Raw genomic sequence first — 23,049 nt, 5'->3', positions numbered from 1 at the left:
GGGTAATGTTGTGGGACATGTGCCTGTGTAATGCCGGGACGGCACACCGGTACAAATAGTCCCACATGTTCGGGGCCTTGGGGTGATCCTCGACTCTGCCCTCTCTTTCAAGATACATATCCAAGCCCTTGGGCACTACAACTCAAAAACATTTCCAGGATCCGTACATTCCAAGAAACTGCAAAAATGTTTGCGCATGCCCTCATGATCTCCCGCCTACACTATTGCAACCTTCTACTCTCTGGCCTCCCCTCTAGCACTCTTGCACCACTCCAATCTATCCTAAGTTCTGATGCCCGAGTAAACCAACTGTCCCTCTGTTTTTCCCCAGCCTCTCCTCTCTGCCAGGCCCTTCACTGCCTTCCAATTGCCCAGAGGCTACAGTTCAAAACCCTAGCTATGACAGACAAAGCCTTCCACAACCTGTCTCCATACATCTGCAACATGGTCTCCCAATGTCTGACTGGTTCATGGCTTCCTCTACGCTAAGCAGTGTGCCGTCAGTGAGATGCACCATCCCTGCCCATATGCACTTGTCCAAGTGTCCGTGTTTAGGTGCACTTTCCCTGTAACAGCATTGTAGAGGGCCCAGGTAATGTTGTGGGATATGTGCTTGCCAGCAGACAGGGAAAAATTGTGGCAGCTGGGTAACGAGTACCTTGTGATGGTAACCACCATCAGGTTGCTGAAAGCTTAGGTCTCACACGGGCATAAAATGCAACATTTCGCACACAAGCAGACGTGAAATGTGTGAATTTAGCTGCTTATTTCCACTTGCGTTCCAAAGAATGGGGTGTGGACAACTGAACGCTGCGCTGGGACAAGGACGTGGATGTGCTTGGTGATGGTGCTAGTTGAGTTTGTGTGCAACTGCAGATGCAGGGCATGAGGCATCTTTGCATGCACCATGGACAGGGGATTTGCTTGCACGCACAACATTGGAAGAAGCAGTGGTATCACCCACAGACACTGTTCACGGTCATGGAGCCTTGTGTTCAACCAACAAAGTCGAGTGCTTTGCTGCCATGTGCCTGATCATGCTTGTGGTGGTTAAGATGGGAGTTTTGCTACCCCTGCTGATGCGGGCCTGGCTGTTGGTGCAAATGGCCTACTGGGGTTTATTGGCAGAGTCTTTAAAAAGCAACCTGGGTGTTACGGGGACATTCAGTGTCTTCCTCTCCCAAACCACCTCCTCACTTTGACCACGGTTTTTCATTGTTCCCCAAGGCTCAGTTCTAGGACCCCTACTCTTCTCCATCTACACCTTCAGCCTGGGACAGCTGATGTAATGGCAAGGTTTGCAATATCATCAGTACGCTGATTACATGCAGATCTACCTATCTGTACCTGACATTACCTCCTTACTGACCCAAATCACACGTCTTGCCGCTATTTGATCTTTCTTTTATGCTTGCTTTCAAAAAGTGGAGATGGAAAAAACAGAATACATCATCTTTCAACCATCTCACGCTAAATAGTCATGAGAGCTGTGTATGCATCATTTGGTACCACTTTAGTAAGAGGGAAAGTTTGCCCAAGAGAAAATGATTTTCCAGACATTCACGGCCTTTTTTTTCACATTTTTTGCAGCTGTGATCTTCATCTTCTTGGTGTGTATGTGGTAAATTAATTTCAAAGTCGTCATCAATACCATCATCGTCCATATCTTGTAAAGAGGAAATCTGGTGTTTCCCAGGGTCGTGTTTATCTACGCTTAGTGCCATTCCTTTAACAGTGTTTGTTACACTAAAACAAATAATTTGCAACTGTGACATTTGGATATTATTGGTAATAAGTATGGGTGTAGATGAAGAAGCTTGTGCCATGTGTGTGTTTATAGTTACAGACGGTGCACTCCTCTTCTTTTAAATATTATAATTTTGTATTAAAGCATATGACACACAGTAACACAGTCTGACACATTTTCCAGACAGGCACCACTAATACAAAATCGATTAATACATTTTCATTTTACGAAAACAGGACCCTTACCCCATAACCAACCCTCCCTCACCCCAGTCCCTTACCCATTATCCAAAACAACCAACTGACAACATCACCTCTTGAAAATTGTCCAACAGTACATGTAAAAGTCCCTTCCGAAGCAACTAAATGACCCCCATTCTACTCTGCAATAACTCATCAGATGCCACGCCTGGGTAATCCATCCATCTGCCCCACACATTTCAAAATTTTGTATTCTGACCTCTCTTGATGTAGATATTCCTTTACATAAGGAAAATAAAATAATGTTATTAATAAATTCCTTTTTTCCTGGTGGTTTTTCAGCCAACCAGTAAATCGCAATAAGCTTTCTCGCAGCATACAACAATCTCGCAATAATCAGCCTTCCACATTCATCCATAGCAATATCATCCATACAAATCCTTGTGACTTTTACTTTCGAGGGGTTTATGGCCCCTCGTCTGATGACCCCATGATATCTCAGTTTCATCCAACCTTGAAAAGAGGCCACTTGAAGGTCTGGGTGAAACTAGAGTTACTACATAGTGTAAATCACTATATAAAACCAGAGAAACATGACTAAGACAGATGCCAAAATTGGGGTACCTGTACATGTACAGTCTGCTGATACCTGCATAATTGAGGACGCCCATGCAATGTAGGTTATCTCCCAGGGGTTCTCTGTCTTGGTGTTGCTTCTCTGATATTCCAGACAGATGATGTTTAAAAGCCTCTTGGTGATGATCTAAGTATACTGTATGTAGTGAATTCTTCAGATATTCATATAATCACTATATTTATTTAATCCTTTTATGTACTTATTAACATGTGTATGTTAACATATACAAAATTTTATGCACTCACACTATTCAATCATACTATTCCTTGAATTTTGTTGTTAGCAATAACATTGCATTGTATTGCAAGTATTATCCTTTTTTAAAGCTGTATCTGAACCTTACTGTTAACAACATGGCAAATAAAATTGCCAAATTCTCCTGTAAATAATTGTGCAAAGAGGGAACCATCATACAATTACAAAATACGAGTGGATTTTCAAGGGCCCATCCAGTATGTTGGTTCCGAGGCCTAATGGGGTGCATATGAGTATACATCAGGGCTGGCCTTGCCGCCAATGTGTAAAACCAAGGAGTACGGGAGTACAAAATGCATATTGTGAAGTGGATTTTCATGGGCACATCCACTATGTGGGTTCCAAGGCCTAATGGGGTGCATATAACTGACTATGCAGCAGGGCTGGCCTTGCCACCAATGTGTAAAACCTAGGAGTACGGGAGTACAAAATGCATATTGTGAAGTGGATTTTCATGAGCACATCCACTCTGTGGGCTCCAAGGCCTAATGGGGTGCATATGACTGACTATGCAGCAGGGCTGGCCTTCTTGCCAATGTGTAAGACCAAGGAGTACGGGAGTACAAAATGCATATTGTGACGTGGATTTTCATGGGCACATCCACTATGTGGGTTCAAAGGCTTTTTGGGGTACATATGAATTGGTAGCAGGGCAGGCCTTGAATTCAATGCAACACTTTTTCAGGAGTCCCCCCTGGACATCTTATGACAGGAGTATTGTGGTGAGTCGCAATTCTTGGCAGCCCATCCACTCACAGCCTAGGCTACAACAGCTTAGGAGACCCACTGTTTCATAATGGCCCTTTAAGAAGATTAATGCCACCTGATGCACCAGTAAAAATAGGCTCTGTGACTTTAAGAATCCCTCCTTCGTAAATGAAACAAAATGGGTCTGCTTATGTGTCACACACCACATGGCCAGCTAGGGGTGTTAAATGTTACAATGACATTTCCTAGTGAATGCATTTGTAGTGGTTGAAAGCAATGTTAAAGTTGAAAAACGCTTAAAAAAAGATGCGTCTGAACTAAGCCTAAGTGGGGGAAGACATTTTCGGTCTGGGGTTAAATATTTGGCCTTAGAGGCAAGTCATTAACCTGCAAAGGATGTACCTTGACATATTTCCTAGCAAAATCCGTTTTGGTTTCGTTTTCATGTGTTTTTTGTGGCACCGGGAAAAATGGCATGAATCTCGGAAAAAAATGATTAAACTTGTGAACTAGGAGTCAGTAATGCTTCCAGGAGCGATCCCCATGATGTCCCTGTGTCATTTGAGCAGTGTTTCCATCATTTTCAGACGTTTTTAGACCTTAAAAGGACCCCTTGGGGGGATCACTGTAAAAATACTCGGGTCTCCCATAGACTTACATTGGGCTTGTTGCTCGGGTCGAGTACCCGAGTATTCCAATTTGCTCGACCCGGGCAAAGAGCACCCGAGCATTTTAGTGCTCGCCCATCACTGGTAAGTATTACTTTGGGCATATTATCCTCAAAGGGTCTCAAATTTAATAGACCTATTGTAGCGATTGCGCTGCAACTCACTCCAAGCGTGGCACTCTCCTTTTTTATGTGAATTGTTTACAGTCTTGGGCAGACCCGCACACTACATCTGCCAGATTGCCTGCAGCTTAATTTCTAGGTAGAAAAGGAGTAGCGCCATTGTGATTCATTGTTTTACTGTTTGCACATATTTATACATCTTATTTCTTCTGCCCAAGTGCATGACCTTACATTAATCCCCAATAAAGCTCATTTGCCATTTATCAGCCCAAGCTTCTAGTTTACATAAATCCTCCTGTAGTATAAAATTGTCCTCCTCTGTATGGATTACCCTTCAGAGTTTAGTGTCATCTGCATTGAAATTCTACTCTGTATACCCCCCTTCAAGGTCATTAATAAATATGTTAAAAAAGCGTGCCTAATACTGACCCCTGTGGTACCCCACTATTAACTGTCACCCAGTCTGAGTGTGCTCTATTAATAACCACCCTTTGTTTCCTATCCGTGAGCCAGTTCTTAGCCCACTTACACATATTTTCCCCTATTCCCATTATTCTCATTTTATGTATCAACCTTTTGTGTGGCACCGTATCAAAAGCTTTTGAAAAGTCCATATACACCACGTCCACTATATTTCCTTGGTCCAGTCTGGAACTTACCTCTTCATAGAAGCTTATCAAATTAGTTTAACAGGATGGCTCCCTAGTAAACCCATGTTGATATTGGGTCATGACTCATGAGGTTATTCTTCTTCAGATACTCCAGTATAGCATCTCTTAGAAAACCCTCCAGGATTTTACCCACAGTAGAGGTTAGGCTTACTGGCCTATGATTTCCTAGTTCAGTTTTTGTCTCCTTTTTGAATATTGGCACCACTTTAGCTATAAGCCAGTCCTGTGGTGCAGACCCTGTTATTATGGAGTCATTAACCCCTTTCTGACATTGGACGTACTATCCCGTCGAGGTGGGGTGGGCCCGTATGACCACCGACGGAATAGTACGTCCAGCGCGATCGGCGGCGCTCACGGGGGGAGCGCGGCCGATCGCGGCCGGGTGTCAGCTGACTATCACAGCTGACATCCGGCACTATGTCCAAGGAGCGGTCACGGACCGCCCCCGGCACATTAACCCCCGGCACACCGCGATCAAACATGATCGCGGTGTGCCGGCGGTACAGGGAAGCATCGCGCAGGGAGGGGGCTCCCTGCGAGCTTCCCTGAGACCCCCGGAGCAGGGTCTCTTACCTCCTCCTCGCTGCAGGTGCCCGGATCCAAGATGGCCACGGCATCCGGGTCCTGCAGGGAGGGAGGTGGCTTACCGAGTGCCTGCTCAGAGCAGGCGCTTGGTAAACCTGCAGTGCTGTAAGTCAGATCGGTGATCTGACAGAGTGCTGTGCAAACTGTCAGATCAGCGATCTGTGATGTCCCCCCCGGGACAAAGTAACAAAGTAAAAAAAAAAGTTTCCACATGTGTAAAAAAAATTAAAAAAAAATTCCTAAATAAAGAAAAAAATATATATATTATTCCCATAAATACATTTCTTTATCTAAATAAAAAACAACAATAAAAGTACACATATTTAGTATTGCCGTGTCCATAACGACCCCACCTATAAAACTATATCACTAGTTAACCCCTTCAGTGAACACCGTAGGGGGGAAAAAAAAAAAACGAGGCAAAAAACAACACTTTATTATCATACCGCCGAATAAAAAGTGGAATAACACGCGATCAAAAAGACGGATATAAATAACCATTGTACCACTGAAAACGTCATCTTGTCCCGCAAAAAACGAGCCACCATACATCGTCATCAAAGAAAAAATAAAAAAGTTATAGTCCTCAGAATAAAGCGATGCCAAAATAATTATTTATTCTATAAAATAGTTTTTATCGTATAAAAGCGCCAAAACATAAAAAATGATATAAATGAGGTATCGCTGTTATCGGACTGACCCGAAGAATAAAACTGCTTTATCAATTTTACCAAACGTGGAACGGTATAAACGCCTCCCCCAAAAGAAATTCATGAATAGCTGTTTTTTTGTCATTCTGCCTCACAAAAATCGGAATAAAAAGCGATCAAAAAGTGTCACGTGTCCGAAAATGTTACCATTAAAAACATCAACTCGTTTCGGAAAAAACAAGACCTCACATGACTCTGTGGACCAAAATATGGAAAAATTATAGGTCTCAAAATGTGGATACGCAAAAACTTTTTTGCTATAAAAAGCCTCTTTTAGTGTGTGACGGCTGCCAATCATAAAAATCCGCTATAAAAAATGCTATAAAAGTAAATCAAACCCCCCTTCATCACCCCCTTAGTTAGGGAAAAATAATAAAATTAAAAAAAGGTATTTATTTCCATTTTCCCATTAGGGTTAGGGTTAGGGCTAGGGTTAGGGTTAGGGTTAGGGTTAGGGTTAGGGTTAGGGCTAGGGTTAGGGCTAGGGTTAGGGTTGGGGCTAGGGTTGGAGCTAAAGTTAGGGTTAGGGTTTGGGCTAAAGTTAGGGTTAGGGTTTGGATTACATTTACGGTTGGGATTAGGGTTGGGATTAGAGTTAGGGGTGTGTCAGGGTTAGGGGTGTGGTTAGGGTTACCGTTGGGATTAGGGTTAGGGGTGTGTTTGGATTAGGGTTTCAGTTAGAATTGGGGAGTTTCCACTGTTTAGGCACATCAGGGGCTCTCCAAACGTGACATGGCGTCCGATCTCAATTCCAGCCAATTCTGCATTGAAAAAGTAAAAAATGCTCCTTCCCTTCCGAGCTTTCCCGTGCGCCCAAACAGGGGTTTACCCCAACATATGGGGGACAAATTGGACAACAACTTTTGGGGTCCAAGTTCTCTTGTTACCCTTGGGAAAATATAAATTTGGGGGGCTAAAAATCATTTTTGTGGGAAAAAAAGATTTTTTATTTTCACGGCTCAGCGTTGTAAACTGTAGTGAAAACTTGGGGGTTCAAAGTTCTCACAACACATCTAGTTAAGTTCCTTGGGAGGTGTAGTTTCCAATATGGGGTCACTTGTGGGGGGTTTCTACTGTTTGGGTACATCAGGGGCTCTGCAAATGCAACGTGACGCCTGCAAACCAATCCATCTAAGTCTGCATTCCAAATGGCGCTCCTTCCCTCCCGAGCTCTGCCATGCACCCAAACAGTGGTTCCCCCCACATGTGGGGTATCAGCGGGGTATCAGCGTACTCAGGACAAATTGGACAACAACTTTTGGGGTCCAATTTATCCTGTTACCTTTGTGAAAATACAAAACTGGGGGCTAAAAAATCATTTTTGTGAAAAAAAAAAGAATTTTTATTTTCACGGCTCTGCATTATAAACTGTAGTGAAACACTTAGGGCATTAAAGCTCTCAAAACACATCTAGATAAGTTCCTTAGGGGGTCTACTTTCCAAAATGGTGTCACTTGTGGGGGGGTTTAATGTTTAGGCACATCAGGGGCTCTCCAAAAGCGACATGGCGTTGCATCTTAATTCCAGTCAATTTTGATAAGTCAAATGGCGCTCCTTCCCTTCCTAGCTCTGCCATGCACCCAAACAGTGGTTTACCCTAATATATTGGGTATTGGCGTACTCAGGACAAATTGCACAACAACTTTTGGGGTCCATTTTCTCCTGTTACCCTTGGGAAAATAAAAAATTGGGGGCAAAAAGATAATTTTTTTGAAAAAATATGATTTTTTATTTTTACGGCTCTGCATTATAAACTTCTGTGAAGCACTTGTTGGGTCAAAGTGCTCACCACACATCTAGATAAGTTCCTTAAGGGGTCTACTTTCCAAAATGGTGTCACTTGTGGGGGGTTTCAATGTTTAGGCACATCAGGGGCTCTCCAAACGCAACATGGCGTTCCATCTCAATTCCAGTCAATTTTGCATTGAAAAGTCAAATGGCGCTCCTTCCCTTCCGAGCTCTGTGGTGCGCCCAAACAGTGGTTTACCCCCACATATGGGGTATCAGCGTACTCAGCACAAATTGTACAACAACTTTCGGGGTCCATTTTCTTCTGTTACCCTTGGTAAAATAAAACAAATTGGAGCTGAAATAAATTTTTATTTAAACATTCCAAAAATTCCTGTGAAACACCTGAAGGGTTAATACATTTCTGGAATGTGGTTTTGAGCACCTTGAGGGGTGTAGTTTTTAGAATGGTGTCACACTTGGGTATTTTCTGTCATATAGACCCCTCAAAATGACTTCAAATGAGTTGTGGTCCCTAAAAAAAATTGTGTTGTAAAAATGAGAAATTGCTGGTCAACTTTTAACCCTTATAACTCCCTAACAAAAAAAAATTTTGGTTCCTAAATTGTGCTGATGTAAAGTAGACATGTGGGAAATGTTACTTATTAAGTATTTTGTGTGACATATCTCTGTGATTTAAGGGCATAAAAATTCAAAGTTGGAAAATTGCACAATTTTCTAAATTTTCGCCAAATTTCCTTTTTTTTCACAAATAAACGCAAGTTATATCGAAGAAATTTTACCACTATCATGAAGTATAATATGTCACAAGAAAACAGTGTCAGAAATGCCAAGATTCATTGAAGCATTCCAGAGTTATAACCTCATAAAGGGACAGTGGTCAGAATTGTAAAAATTGGCCCGGTCATTAACGTGCAAACCACCCTTGGGGGTAAAGGGGTTAAAGATTGAAAATAATGGTCTATCAATGACTGTACTTAATTCCTGCAGTACTCGGGGGTGTATCCCATCCGGGCCCGGGGATTTGTCAACTTTAATGATTTTTAGATGCTGAGGTACCTCCTTCCGGGTTAAGCAGGTGACATTTAATGGGGAATATTTGTTGTCACTGATCATGTTGTCCGTCATGGGATTTTCTTGTGTAAATACTGTTGAAAAAAAGTCATTTAGCATATTGGCTTTTTCCTCATCCTCATCCACCATTTCACCCAGACTATTTTTAAGGGGGCCAACACTATCATTTTTTAGTTTCTTACTATTTATGTAGTTATAGAATATTTTGGGATTATTTTTACTCACTCTGGCAATGAGTCTCTCTGACTCTTTGCTGCCTTGATTTGCTTTTTACAGAATGTATGTAATTTTCTGTATTTATTTAATGCCTCATCACTATCTACTTGCTTTAATTCCCTAAATGCTTTCTTTGTGTCACTTATTGCGGTCCTTGGAACTCTATTTAGCCATAGTGGTTTCCTCCTATTTCTAGTATGGTTATTCCCATAGGGTATATATTGTGCACAGGTCCTATTCAGAATGCTAATAAACGTCTCCCATTTTAAAAAGAGAAAACACAGTAGTTGCCGCCTCACCAAACGACCCGAGCTGCTGCCTCGCCACCAGACCTGCCGCCTCACCACCACCAGTCCTGCAGCACCCCCAACCTCCTGTCTCTTCCCCATTATCCCGTAGAATGTAAGTCCCCAAGGACAGCGTCCTCTCCCCTCTGTACCAGTCTGTCATTGTAAATTTGTTTACTGTTGACGATATCTAGAACCCTTTATGTAACCCCTTTTCTCATGTACAGCACCATGGAATTAATGGTGCTATATAAATAAATAATAATAATAATAGTTTGACAATAAATGGCTTCACCCAACCACTAACCATGAGTGGAGAAAACGTTTTGTTTTGTATAAAAGACCCCACTTCATCTGAGATTTTTTTTAAACATGGAAACATTGAATTGGAATTTCAAAAGCATTATTATAATGTTTCATTGTACTGTATATAGCTATAGCTGTAATGGAGGTTTACAACACTTAGTGGACCTGACAAGTTCCCTTTAGTTAACTTTGACAGTCTATATAAAAACCTGTCATTTACATATAAACTATTGCAAGGCCTCCATCTCACAGGAGTTTTCCAGCATTACCAACCCTGCATCCAATCAGCGCCGGCCTCACTCTTCCCGCCTTCGGACATATTGAACATCAACAGGAAGTCAGGGCTGAAGCTGCTCTCTGACTTCCTCTTGCATAAGTCTGAAGGCGGGAACAGTGACACGAGCACTGATTGAGTGAAGGACTCACTTGACATATCAACCTCACATGAACCCCGGGAACGCAAGGGCCAATAACGCTCGAACAGCATCGGCACAGAAGTTGAGTATAAGTATTTTCATTGGGGCCAAACATGAGGAATGAGAAGGAGTTGTCAAAGTAGTGAACAACCCCTTTAATACTTTTGCCCATAGTCTATTTCTGTATATATGAGGCATCAGCAATTAGAGCAATAAATTGAGGCTACATGTCTCAGCCTAAGGAACCATATTCTCCATGCAATGTTGCTCACACTAGAGCCCATATTCAAATCCGGAATTTTTTTGCTTATAACTGTGGTTTAAGACAAGAAACAAGAACAAGGCACACATAATATAATATTTATAAGAAAAGCAATACATATAACCATCTCTTTATTACAGACAGTAGAGTTTATTGTACATGTTCTATTATAAGATTAGTGTGAAAACATCTATTACAGAAGACTACCTGAACCAAAGAAATGACCCATTGAAAGAACAGAAGTGTCATGGATGGGACTGGTCATTGTCATTACTCCTGGGCTGAATAACCTACACCTGGTATTTGTAATCGCGTATACCTATCATATTATGCCAGCTGGCTACTTATTTTTCATTTAGCATGGATTGATGATATGATATCCTGACAACCATGTAAATTATGCAATAAAGCAATCTCTTCTTTTCCCTGTGCACATGAAAATATCTCAAAGGTTGGCCAGACTTAGAACAGTCGGATTAAGCCGGTCAGATGATGGGATATATATAATCCACTATTGTGTATGTTCAATAGCAGGCTATAATAAAATAAAAGAACACTTTTTAAACAATTTTTACATCTTGCTTTAGGGGTTTTCATTTCCAAGCCATATCTCGCAGGCATTTCCATTCCATCCTTCCCAGCATTCACAGTTTCCACAGTTACATATCCCGTTGCCTAAAAACAAATTGAATAGGAGTTTAATTGTCACAATCAAAATGTACTACTTCCAATGCCTTATTAAAGAGTAGCAGGTCATAATCAAAACCCTATCACTGGTCCCTTAAATATTCCTTTTTTGTGTGAAGCACTTTGCATTTGATTTAGCAGCAACTGGAAATATAGACTTTCAGACAACTAATAGCATCTTTTCAGCAGTGCTCTTAGCAAAGTGCTATACACTATAATCATGCTGTCTTTTATTTCTCTCAGGCTTTATAGTGTGTTAGATGGATACCTAACTGTACTCATCTACACTGGCTGCACCTGAAGACCAAAAGTAACCCTTTCTGTTCCCTTACTATGTATCATTTATAGCACCTACTTTAAACATGTACATAATGTTCTCATGTATAGACTTGGTCTAACTGTGTGGGATCTAAACTGTGTACATTGCCATGCATAAGGTGCTGTAGATGTTGGAAAAGCATAAAATACATTTCAAACATCAAAAGGTTTTTTTACCATTTCAATGACACGTGAAATCATGGCATTTAATAAAATATACAGTTGTGCTCAAATGTTTACATATTCTGGCAGAATTTTCGCTTTCTTGGCTTTTTTTCAGAGAATATGAATAACACCAAAACTTTTTCTCCACTTATGGTTAGTGGTTGAGTGAAGCCATTTATTGCCAAACTACTGTGTTTTCTCATTTTAAATCATAATGACAACCCACAACATCCAAATGACCTTGATCAAAAGTTTACATACCCTGGTGATTTTGGCCTGATAACATGCACAGAAGTTGACACTTATTGGTTTGAATGGCTACTAAAGGGAACATCCTCACCTGTGACCTGTTTGCTTGTAATCAGAGTGTGTGCATAAAAGCTGAGTGAGTTTCTGGGATCCAGACAGACGCTTGCATCTTTCATCCAGCAAAAGCAAAACAATTGTCAACGAATCTACGGGATAATGTAGTTGAACTGTATAAAACAGGAAAGCGATACATAAAGATATCCAAGGAATTAATAATGCTAGTGAGCAGCGTTCAAACTGTGATTAACTGCCTGGAAAATTGTTCGGGATACAAAGAAAAACCCACAAATAACATCAGCTGAAATACAGGACTCCCTGAAAACTAGCGGTGAGGCTGTTTTAAGATGCACAATAAGGAGGCACTTGAAGAAAAATGGGCTGCATGGTCAAGTCGCCAGAAGAAAGCCAATACTGCACAAATGCCACAAAGTATCTTGCATAAAAAACGCAAAACAGCACAGAGACAAGCCTCCAATCTTCTGGAACAAGGTAATTTGGAGTGATGAGACCAAAATTGATCTTTTTTGGCCACAACCATAAATGTTACATTTGGAGAGAAGTCAACAAGGCCTATGATGAAAGGAACACCATTCCTACTGTAAAGCATGGAGGTGGATCGCTAATGTTTTGGGGATGTGTGCGCTACAAAGGCACAGGAAACATGGTCAAATATGAAGGAAAGATGAATGCAGCATGTTATCAGCAAATACTGGAGGCAAATTTGCACTCATCAGCCCGGAAGCTGCACATGGGATGTACTTGGACATTCCAACAAGACAACTATCCAAAACATAAGGCCAAGTCGACCTGTCATTGGCTGCAGCAGAACAAAGTGAAGGTTCTGGAGTGTCCATCTCAGTCTCCTGACCTCAATATCATTGAGCCACTCTGGGGAGATCTCAATCATGCAGTTCATGCCAGACAGCCCAAAAATTTACAGGAAATGGAGGCTTTTTGCCAAGAAGAGTGGGCAACTTTACCCTCTGGGAAAATAAAGAACCTCATCCACAACTACCATAAAAGACTTCAAGCTGTCATTGATGTTAGAGGGGGCAATACACGGTATTAAGAAATGGGGTATATAAACTTTTGATCAGGGTCATTTGGATGCTTTGGGTTGTCATTATGATTTAGAAAGAGAAAACACAGTAGTTTGCAATAAATGGCTTCACTCAACCACTAACCATTAGTGGAGAAACAGTTTTGGTGTTATCATTCATATTCTCTGAAAAAAGGCCAAGAAAGCAAAAATTCTGGCGGGATATGTAAACTTTTGAGCACAACGGTAAATACTGTCCATCTTTATGAATGCAGGTCTGGACCTTATAAAAAGGATCAGTTCAAGGAGGGGTGCTGTACTATATGTAGCTTCTTAAGGTGGACATACAGTTCGGAGAACATAGATGGAGAAAAATATTATTTTATATTCTCCATTAGATTCATACAGAAAATTATAGAAAAAAAATCTTCACATGTCTACAAATAAAAATTGATGGTTCTATGCACCATTTGATGATAAAGATCCTCCATCCAAATTACCTGTGACCTCACAATTTAAACACAGACTATGATCAGACCATGGCCTATTGATTGAAAATAGTTTTTATGTAAAATGTATTTTTCAAACTTTTTGGAAATATATTTTTCCCATATCACAATGTGTATTTAAATGGAAAAACAGGATTGTCACACTGGCCACTGGGGCTTTTTTAGACTCTTTTTTAAGATTCTAACTTTCCATTGTTTCAGGAAACAACACATGCACATAGTTATAATAGTCAGATCCTATCCTTTGTATTGAAATGTCGATTGACCTATTGTGAATGGTGGATCTCGTGTTATCAGCTGTCTATAGAGTTGTTACCTGCCATTGTAAACCTGTCTCTGATAATATAAAGCTTTGCTGAGATCTCATTCTGAAAGGACAGGAAATATGAGTCTAAAAAAAAGCCACAGTGGGCAATGTAAAAATTACAAGATTATGAATTTTCTTTATTTAATAAATATATGAAAAAAAATTGCCAGACATTTTTAAAAAACATAACACAAAACATATAACACAAAAACCTGATTTAAACAATAGTTTATTCTTTGATGATAGTTTCCCCTTAAGAGAAAGATAAGTGACAAATATTCACTTTATTGTTTTTTTTCTCCTAGAACTTAAATTTCAGAGATAGCTACTGTGATAAACCTTGTTAACCCCTTCATGACCCAGCCTATTTTGGCCTTAATGACCTTGCCGTTTTTTGCTATTCTGACCAGTGTCCCTTTATGATGTAATAACTCGGGAACGCTTCAACGGATCCTAGCGATTCTGAGACTGTTTTTTCGTGACATATTGGGCTTCATGTTAGTGGTAAATTTAGGTCGATAATTTCTGAGTTTATTTGTGAAAAAAATGGAAATTTGGCGAAAATTTTGAAAATTTTGCAATTTTCACATTTTGAATTTTTATTCTGTTAAACCAGAGAGTTATGTGACACAAAATAGTTAATAAATAACATTTCCCACATGTCTACTTTACATCAGCACAATTTTGGAAACAACATTTTTTTTTGCTAGGAAGTTATAAGGGTTAAAATTTGACCAGTGATTTCTCATTTTTACAACAAAATTTACAAAACCATTTTTTTTAGGGACCACCTCACATTTGAAGTCAATTTGAGGGTTCTATATGGCTGAAAATACCCAAAAGTGACACCATTCTAAAAACTGCACCCCTCAAGGTGCTCAAAACCACATTCAAGAAGTTTATTAACCCTTCAGGTGTTTCACAGCAGCAGAAGCAACATGGAAGGAAAAAATTAACATTTCACTTTTTAGTCACAAAAATGATCTTTTAGCAACAATTTTTTTATTTTCCCAAGGGTAAAAGGAGAAACTGGACCACGAACTTTGTTGTCCAATTTGTTTTGAGTACACTGATACCTCATATGTGGGGGTAAACCACTTTTTGGGCGCACGGCAGAACTCGGAAGGGAAGGAGCGCCATTTGACTTTTCGAATGAAAAATTGGCTCCAATCTTTAGAGTACACCATGTCGCATTTGGAGAGCCCCCGTGTGCCTAAACATTGGAGTTCCCCCACAAGTGACCCCATTTTGGAAACTAGACGCCCTAAGGAACTTATCTAGATGCATAGTGAGCACATTAAACCCCCAGGTGCTTCACAAATTGATCCGTAAAAATGAAAAAGTACTTTTTTTTCACAAAAAAATTATTTTAGCCTCAATTTTTTAATTTTCACATGAGCAACAGGATAAAATGGATCCTAAAATTTGTTGGGCAATTTCTCCTGAGTACACTGATACCTCACATGTGGGGATAAACCACTGTTTGGGCACATGGTAAGGCTCGGAAGGGAAGGAGCGCCATTTGACTTTTTGAATGAAAAATTATCTCCATCGTTAGCGGACACCATGTCGCGTTTGGAGAGCCCCTGTGTGCCTAAACATTGGAGCTTCCCCACAAGTGACCCCATTTTGGAAAGGAGACCCCCCAAGGAACTTATCTAGATGCATAGTGAGCACTTTAAACCCTCAGGTGCTTCACAAATTGATCCGTAAAAATGAAAAAGTACTTTTTTTTCACAAAAAAATTCTTTTAGCCTCAATTTTTTAATTTTCACATGGGCAACAGGATAAAATGGATCCTAAAATTTGTTGGGCAATTTCTCCTGAGTACGCCGATACCTCATATGTGGGGGTAAACCACTGTTTGGGCGCATGGCAAGGCTCGGAAGGGAAGGCGCGCCATTTGACTTTTTGAATGGAAAATGAGCTCCAATCGTTAGCGGACACCATGTCTCGTTTGGAGAGCCCCTGTGTGCCTAAACATTGGAGCTCCCCCACAAGTGACCCCATTTTGGAAACTAGACCCCCCAAGGAACTTATCTAGATGCATAGTGAGCACTTTAAACCAACAAGTGCTTCACAGAAGTTTATAACGCAGAGCCGTGAAAATAAAAAATAATTTTCTTTCCTCAAAAATGATTTTTAGCCCAGAATTTTTTATTTTCCCAAGGGTAACAGGAGAAATTGGCCCCCAAATGTTGTTGTCCAGTTTGTCCTGAGTACGATGATACCCCATATGTGGGGGTAAACCACTGTTTGGGTGCACGGCAGGGCTTGGAAGGGAAGGCACGCCATTTGGCTTTTTGAATGGAAAATTAGCTCCAATCATTAGCGGACACCATGTCGCGTTTGGAGAGCCCCTGTGTGCCTAAACATTGGAGCTTCCCCATAAGTGACCCCATTTTCGAAACTAGACCTCCCAAGGAACTAATCTAGATGTGTGGTGAGCACTTTGAACCCCCAAGTGCTTCACAGAAGTTTATAACGCAGAGCCATGAAAATAAAAAATAATTTTTCTTTTCTCAAAAATTTTTTCTTAGCCCTGAATATTTTATTTTCCAAAGGGTAACAGGGGAAATTTGACCCCAACAGTTGTTGTCCAGTTTCTCCTGAGTACGCTGATACCCCATATGTGGGGGTAAACCACTGTTTGGGCACACGTCGGGGTTCGGAAGGGAAGTAGTGACGTTTTGAAATGCAGACTTTGATGGAATGCTCTGCGGGCGTCACGTTGCGTTTGCAGAGCCCCTGATGTGCCTAAACAGTAGAAACCCCCCACAAGTGACCCCATTTTGGAAACTAGACCCCCAAAGGAACTTATCTAGATGTGTGGTGAGCACTTTGAACCCCCAAGTGCTTCACAGAAGTTTATAACGCAGAGCCGTGAAAATAATAAATACGTTTTCTTTCCTCAAAAAAATTTTTTTTAGCCCTGATTTTTTTATTTTCCCAAAGGTAACAGGAGAAATTTGACCCCAAGAGTTGTTGCCCAGTTTCTCCTGAGTATGCTGATACCCCATATGTGGGGGTAAACCACTGTTTGGGCACATGCCGGGGCTTGGAAGTGAAGTAGTGATGTTTTGAAATGCAGACTTTGATGGAATGCTCTGCGGGCGTCACGTTGCGTTTGCAGAGCCCCTGATGTGCCTAAACAGTAGAAACCCCCCATAAGTGACCCCATTTTGGAAACTAAACCCCCAAGGGAACTTATCTAGATGTGTGGTGAGCACTTTGAACCCCCAAGTGCTTCACAGAAGTTTATAACGCAGAGCCATGAAAATAAAAAATCATTTTTCTTTCCTCAAAAATAATTTTTAAGCCCGCAATTTTTTATTTTCCCAAGGGTTACAGGAGAAATTGGACCCCAAAAGTTGTTGATCAGTTTCTCCTGAGTACGCTGGTACCCCATATGTGGGGGTAAACCACTGTTTGGGCACACGTCGGGGCTCGGAAGGGAGAGAGCACCATTTTACTTTTTCAACGCAAGATTGGCTGGAATCAATGGTGGCGCCGTGTCGCGTTTGGAGACCCCCTGATGTGCCTAAAAAGTGGAAACCCCTCAATTTTAACTCCAACACTAACCCCAACACACCCCTAACTCTAATCCCAACCCTAACCACAACCCTAACCCCAACACACCCCTAACCCTAGTCTTACCCCTAATTCCAACTCTAACCCTAAGGCTATGTGCTCACTTTGCGGATTTGTGTGGATTTTTCCGCAGTTTTTGAAAAATCTGCAGGTAAAACGCACTGCGCTTTACCTGCGGATTTACCGCGGATTTCCAGTGTTTTTTGTGTGGATTTCACTTGCGGATTCCTATTATGGAGCAGGTGTAAAACTGTTGTGAATTTGGTTTTTGGGCTCCCCCGGTGGTCACTGGTGGTACTGGACTTGTGTGCTTCACTTTCTCTGTTCACCTGTTTCCATCAGGATATGGGAGTATCCTATTTAGCCTTGCTGCTCAGTTATTCTAGTGCCGGCCATCAATGTAACCAGAGCCTTTCTGTTGCATGTTCCTGCTTCTAGACTACTATCAGCTAAGTTGGACTCTTAGTCCTAAGTTTGTTTGCATTTTTGTTCCAGTTCACAGTTATGTTATGTTTCTGTAGCTGGAAGCTCTTGTGGGCCGAAATTACCACTCCGGTGTCATGAGTTGACACATGAGTCTTAAAGTAATTTCTGGATGGTATTTTAATAGGGTTTTCAGCTGACCGTGAAGTTCCCTATTGTATCTTCTTACTATCTAGTAAGCGGACCTCGCTTTGCTGAACCTACCTTCATACTGCGTATGTCTTTTCCTCTGAACTCACCGTCAATATATGTGGGGGGCTTCTGTCTCCTTTTTGGGGGAATTTCCCTAGAGGTAAGCCAGGTCTGTTTTTTCCTCTATTAGGGTTAGTTAGTTCTCCGGCTGGCGCTGGGCGTCTAGGGATAAAACGTAGGTACGTCACCCGGCCACTGTTAGTTGTGTGATAGGTTTAGCCCACGGTCAGCTCGAGATTCCATCACCCAAGAGCTAGTCTGTTATTTAAGTTCTCTGACATTCCCTTGCCATTGGGAACCATGACAGTATGGCCGGCCAAGGGTTAAAACCGTTGGCAGAAGAAAGGAGAGAAAAGGAAGTCTGCAGATTTATTTTTTTTTTTTCCTCTGAGCTTGCTCTATAGTTTACTCAGTTGCATTTCTGCTCTAATTGCAGCCTTTGCCTCTCTCTCTCCTTCTAATCCTTGAATGGCTCTGATCTCACCTGATTAAAATGGATCCTCAGAGTTTGGCTACAGGTTTGAATAATCTTGCTACGAAGGTTCAAAGTTTACAGGATTTTGTTATTCATGCTCCTATGTCTGAACCTAGAATTCCTATACCAGAATTTTTCTCCGGGGATAGATCTCGTTTCCTGAATTTCAAATATAATTGTAAATTATTTCTTTCCCTGAGATCTCGCTCCGCTGGAGATCCCGCACAGCAGGTTAGGATAGTAATTTCCTTGCTGCGGGGTGACCCTCAGGATTGGGCATTTGCGTTGGTACCCGGGGATCCTGCGTTGCTCAATGTGGATGCGTTTTTTCTGGCTTTGGGGTTGCTTTATGAGGAACCTAATTTAGAGATTCAGGCTGAAAAAACCTTGATGGCCCTATCTCAAGGGCAAGATGAAGCTGAAATATACTGCCAAAAATTTCGTAAATGGTCTGTGCTTACTCAGTGGAATGAGTGCGCCCTGGCGGCAAATTTCAGAGAGGGTCTCTCTGATGCCATTAAAGATGTTATGGTGGGGTTCCCTGCACCTACAGGTCTGAATGAGTCCATGACAATGGCTATTCAGATTGATCGGCGTTTGCGGGAGCGCAAACCTGTGCACCATTTGGCGGTGTCTTCTGAGAAGGCTCCAGAAAATATGCAATGTGATAGAATTCTGTCCAGAAGCGAACGGCAGAATTTTAGGCGAAAAAATGGGTTGTGCTTCTATTGTGGTGATTCAACTCATGTTATATCAGCATGCTCTAAACGTACAAAAAAGGTTGATAAGTCTATTTCAATTGGCACTTTACAGTCTAAGTTTATTTTGTCTGTGACCTTGATTTGTTCATTATCGTCAATTACCGCGGATGCCTATGTCGACTCTGGCGCCGCTTTGAGTCTCATGGATTGGTCCTTTGCCAGGCGCTGTGGGTTTGATCTAGAGCCTCTGGAAGTTCCTATACCTCTGAAGGGTAGGGTTGAGCGACTTTCATTTTTTTAAGATCGAGTAGGGTTTTGGGAAACCCGATTTTGTCCAGAGTCGAGTCGAGTGCAGTCGGCCGATTATCGCTAAAAGTCGGGGATCGACCGAAACACGAAACCCAATGCAAGTCAATGGGGAAGCATAGTCGGCAGTGAGTGGAGGCCAGGAAAACACCTACAGTGCCCATTTTAATGCCAAAAACATCCATTCTTGTTTCTGAAGCTTGCCAATCTTAATTAACTGTATAATAATAGTTGGGCATAGGGAATTGGGGGAAAGTTGTGGGGGGAGTAGGGCTGGCTCAAGTTTTTCGTGGGCCCAGGAAATGCGGACTACGTCACGGCGGTGTTGCAGGGAAAGGTAAGTATTTAAAAGTTGCAAGTGCTGTGATCCTGAGCAAGCAGGGGGGGGCCCACTCGTTCGCATTGCCACTGGCACAGGGCCCCTCAAAGTACGGCGGTGTGTTTGCATGGCGGGGGCGCCTCCCACCAGCAGCGACACTTTTGCGTACTCTGAGGGGCCCTGTGCCAGTGACGTCGCCAACGAGTATGCCCCCCCACCTGATGAAGGAACCTGCACTTTCATCTGCACCTTCCTCTTTGTCCCTGTGTAAGGTGGTATAACATGCGGGAAGGGGAACCTTACTTTCAGCAGGGACAGATTCTGGCTGTGTAGAGTACAAGGGGAATGTAGTGGTCTAGGTCAATGTACCAGCAGACTCATTTAGCAGTGGCTGGGCAATGGGCAGGATGAGGAGGAAACAGATATAGGGCCAAAGAATAAAGTAGGCTACATGCAGTTCAAAATTGGTAACAGGACTAAACAGGCGGCATTGCTTTGTTCAGTGGAGTAGCAAACCCAAGAGCAGCAGACACTGTTTCAAGGGCCTAACCACACTAGTAGGCCAAATGCAGTTTAATATCTGATAGTATAGGGCGAAAGCCAGAATGTGGAAGCTCAGCTTTGTTCAGTTGAGGACAACACCAGGGAGGGGCAGACACCTTTAGTAGGCCGGAAAAGCCTATTGCATTTTTTAAAATGGTAATTTGGAGCAGAAGGTTGAAGCTCAGCTTTATTTAGTTGAGGGCAACACCAGGGAGGGGCAGAAGCCGTTAGTAGGCCCTAACCACCATTTTTTTTTTTAAAACCACTTAATGAGAGCCGGAAGGTTGAAGCTCAGCTTTATTTAGTTGAGGACAACACCAGGGAGGGGCAGAAGCCGTTAGTAGGCCCTAACCACCATTTTTTTTTTTTAAAACCACTTAATGAGAGCCGGAAGGTTGAAGCTCAGCTTTATTTAGTTGAGGACAACACCAGGCAGGGGCACACAGACAGACACCTTTAGTAGGCCGGAAAAGCCTATTGCATTTTTCAAAATGGTAATTTGGAGCAGAAGGTTGAAGCTCAGCTTTATTTAGTTGAGGGCAACACCAGGCAGTGGCACACAGACAGACACCTTTAGTAGGCCGGAAAAGCCTATTGCATTTTTTAAAATGGTAATTTGGAGCAGAAGGTTGAAGCTCAGCTTTATTTAGTTGAGGACAACACCAGGCAGGGGCACACAGACAGACACCTTTAGTAGGCCGGAAAAGCCTATTGCATTTTTTAAAATGGTAATTTGGAGCAGAAGGTTGAAGCTCAGCTTTATTTAGTTGAGGACAACACCAGGCAGGGGCACACAGACAGACACCTTTAGTAGGCCGGAAAAGCCTATTGCATTTTTTAAAATGGTAATTTGGAGCAGAAGGTTGAAGCTCAGCTTTATTTAGTTGAGGACAACACCAGGCAGGGGCACACAGACAGACACCTTTAGTAGGCCGGAAAAGCCTATTGCATTTTTCAAAATGGTAATTTGGAGCAGAAGGTTGAAGCTCAGCTTTATTTAGTTGAGGGCAACACCAGGGAGGGGCAGAAGCCGTTAGTAGGCCCTAACCACCATTTTTTTTTTTTAAAACCACTTAATGAGAGCCGGAAGGTTGAAGCTCAGCTTTATTTAGTTGAGGACAACACCAGGCAGGGGCACACAGACAGACACCTTTAGTAGGCCGGAAAAGCCTATTGCATTTTTCAAAATGGTAATTTGGAGCAGAAGGTTGAAGCTCAGCTTTATTTAGTTGAGGGCAACACCAGGCAGTGGCACACAGACAGACACCTTTAGTAGGCCGGAAAAGCCTATTGCATTTTTTAAAATGGTAATTTGGAGCAGAAGGTTGAAGCTCAGCTTTATTTAGTTGAGGACAACACCAGGCAGGGGCACACAGACAGACACCTTTAGTAGGCCGGAAAAGCCTATTGCATTTTTTAAAATGGTAATTTGGAGCAGAAGGTTGAAGCTCAGCTTTATTTAGTTGAGGACAACACCAGGCAGGGGCACACAGACAGACACCTTTAGTAGGCCGGAAAAGCCTATTGCATTTTTTAAAATGGTAATTTGGAGCAGAAGGTTGAAGCTCAGCTTTATTTAGTTGAGGACAACACCAGGCAGGGGCACACAGACAGACACCTTTAGTAGGCCGGAAAAGCCTATTGCATTTTTCAAAATGGTAATTTGGAGCAGAAGGTTGAAGCTCAGCTTTATTTAGTTGAGGGCAACACCAGGGAGGGGCAGAAGCCGTTAGTAGGCCCTAACCACCATTTTTTTTTTTTTAAACCACTTAATGAGAGCCGGAAGGTTGAAGCTCAGCTTTATTTAGTTGAGGACAACACCAGGGAGGGGCAGAAGCCGTTAGTAGGCCCTAACCACCATTTTTTTTTTTAAAACCACTTAATGAGAGCCGGAAGGTTGAAGCTCAGCTTTATTTAGTTGAGGACAACACCAGGGAGGGGCAGAAGCCGTTAGTAGGCCCTAACCACCATTTTTTTTTTAAAAACCACTTAATGAGAGCCAGAAGGTTGAAGCTCAGCTTTATTTAGTTGAGGACAACACCAGGCAGGGGCACACAGACAGACACCTTTAGTAGGCCGGAAAAGCCTATTGCATTTTTCAAAATGGTAATTTGGAGCAGAAGGTTGAAGCTCAGCTTTATTTAGTTGAGGGCAACACCAGGCAGTGGCACACAGACAGACACCTTTAGTAGGCCGGAAAAGCCTATTGCATTTTTTAAAATGGTAATTTGGAGCAGAAGGTTGAAGCTCAGCTTTATTTAGTTGAGGACAACACCAGGCAGGGGCACACAGACAGACACCTTTAGTAGGCCGGAAAAGCCTATTGCATTTTTTAAAATGGTAATTTGGAGCAGAAGGTTGAAGCTCAGCTTTATTTAGTTGAGGACAACACCAGGCAGGGGCACACAGACAGACACCTTTAGTAGGCCGGAAAAGCCTATTGCATTTTTCAAAATGGTAATTTGGAGCAGAAGGTTGAAGCTCAGCTTTAT

General features: G+C 42.0%; 1 protein-coding gene across 1 annotated transcript in view; it reads right to left on the bottom strand.

Moving 5' to 3' along the window:
• Positions 1-10,699: 10,699 nt before the first annotated feature.
• Positions 10,700-23,049, bottom strand: part of ITGBL1 (integrin subunit beta like 1) — an 850,447-nt gene continuing 838,097 nt past the window's right edge. The window contains exon 11 of the mRNA XM_077297085.1: positions 10,700-11,288. Coding sequence (XP_077153200.1) covers positions 11,197-11,288 — 92 coding nt within the window. The 3' untranslated portion in view covers positions 10,700-11,196. The remainder of the gene's footprint in view (positions 11,289-23,049) is intronic.

The sequence above is a fragment of the Ranitomeya variabilis genome, chromosome 3 (genome assembly GCF_051348905.1).
Source record: "Ranitomeya variabilis isolate aRanVar5 chromosome 3, aRanVar5.hap1, whole genome shotgun sequence".
NCBI classification, from domain to species: Eukaryota; Metazoa; Chordata; class Amphibia; order Anura; family Dendrobatidae; genus Ranitomeya; species Ranitomeya variabilis.
This window is presented reverse-complemented; position numbering and strand designations above follow the sequence as displayed.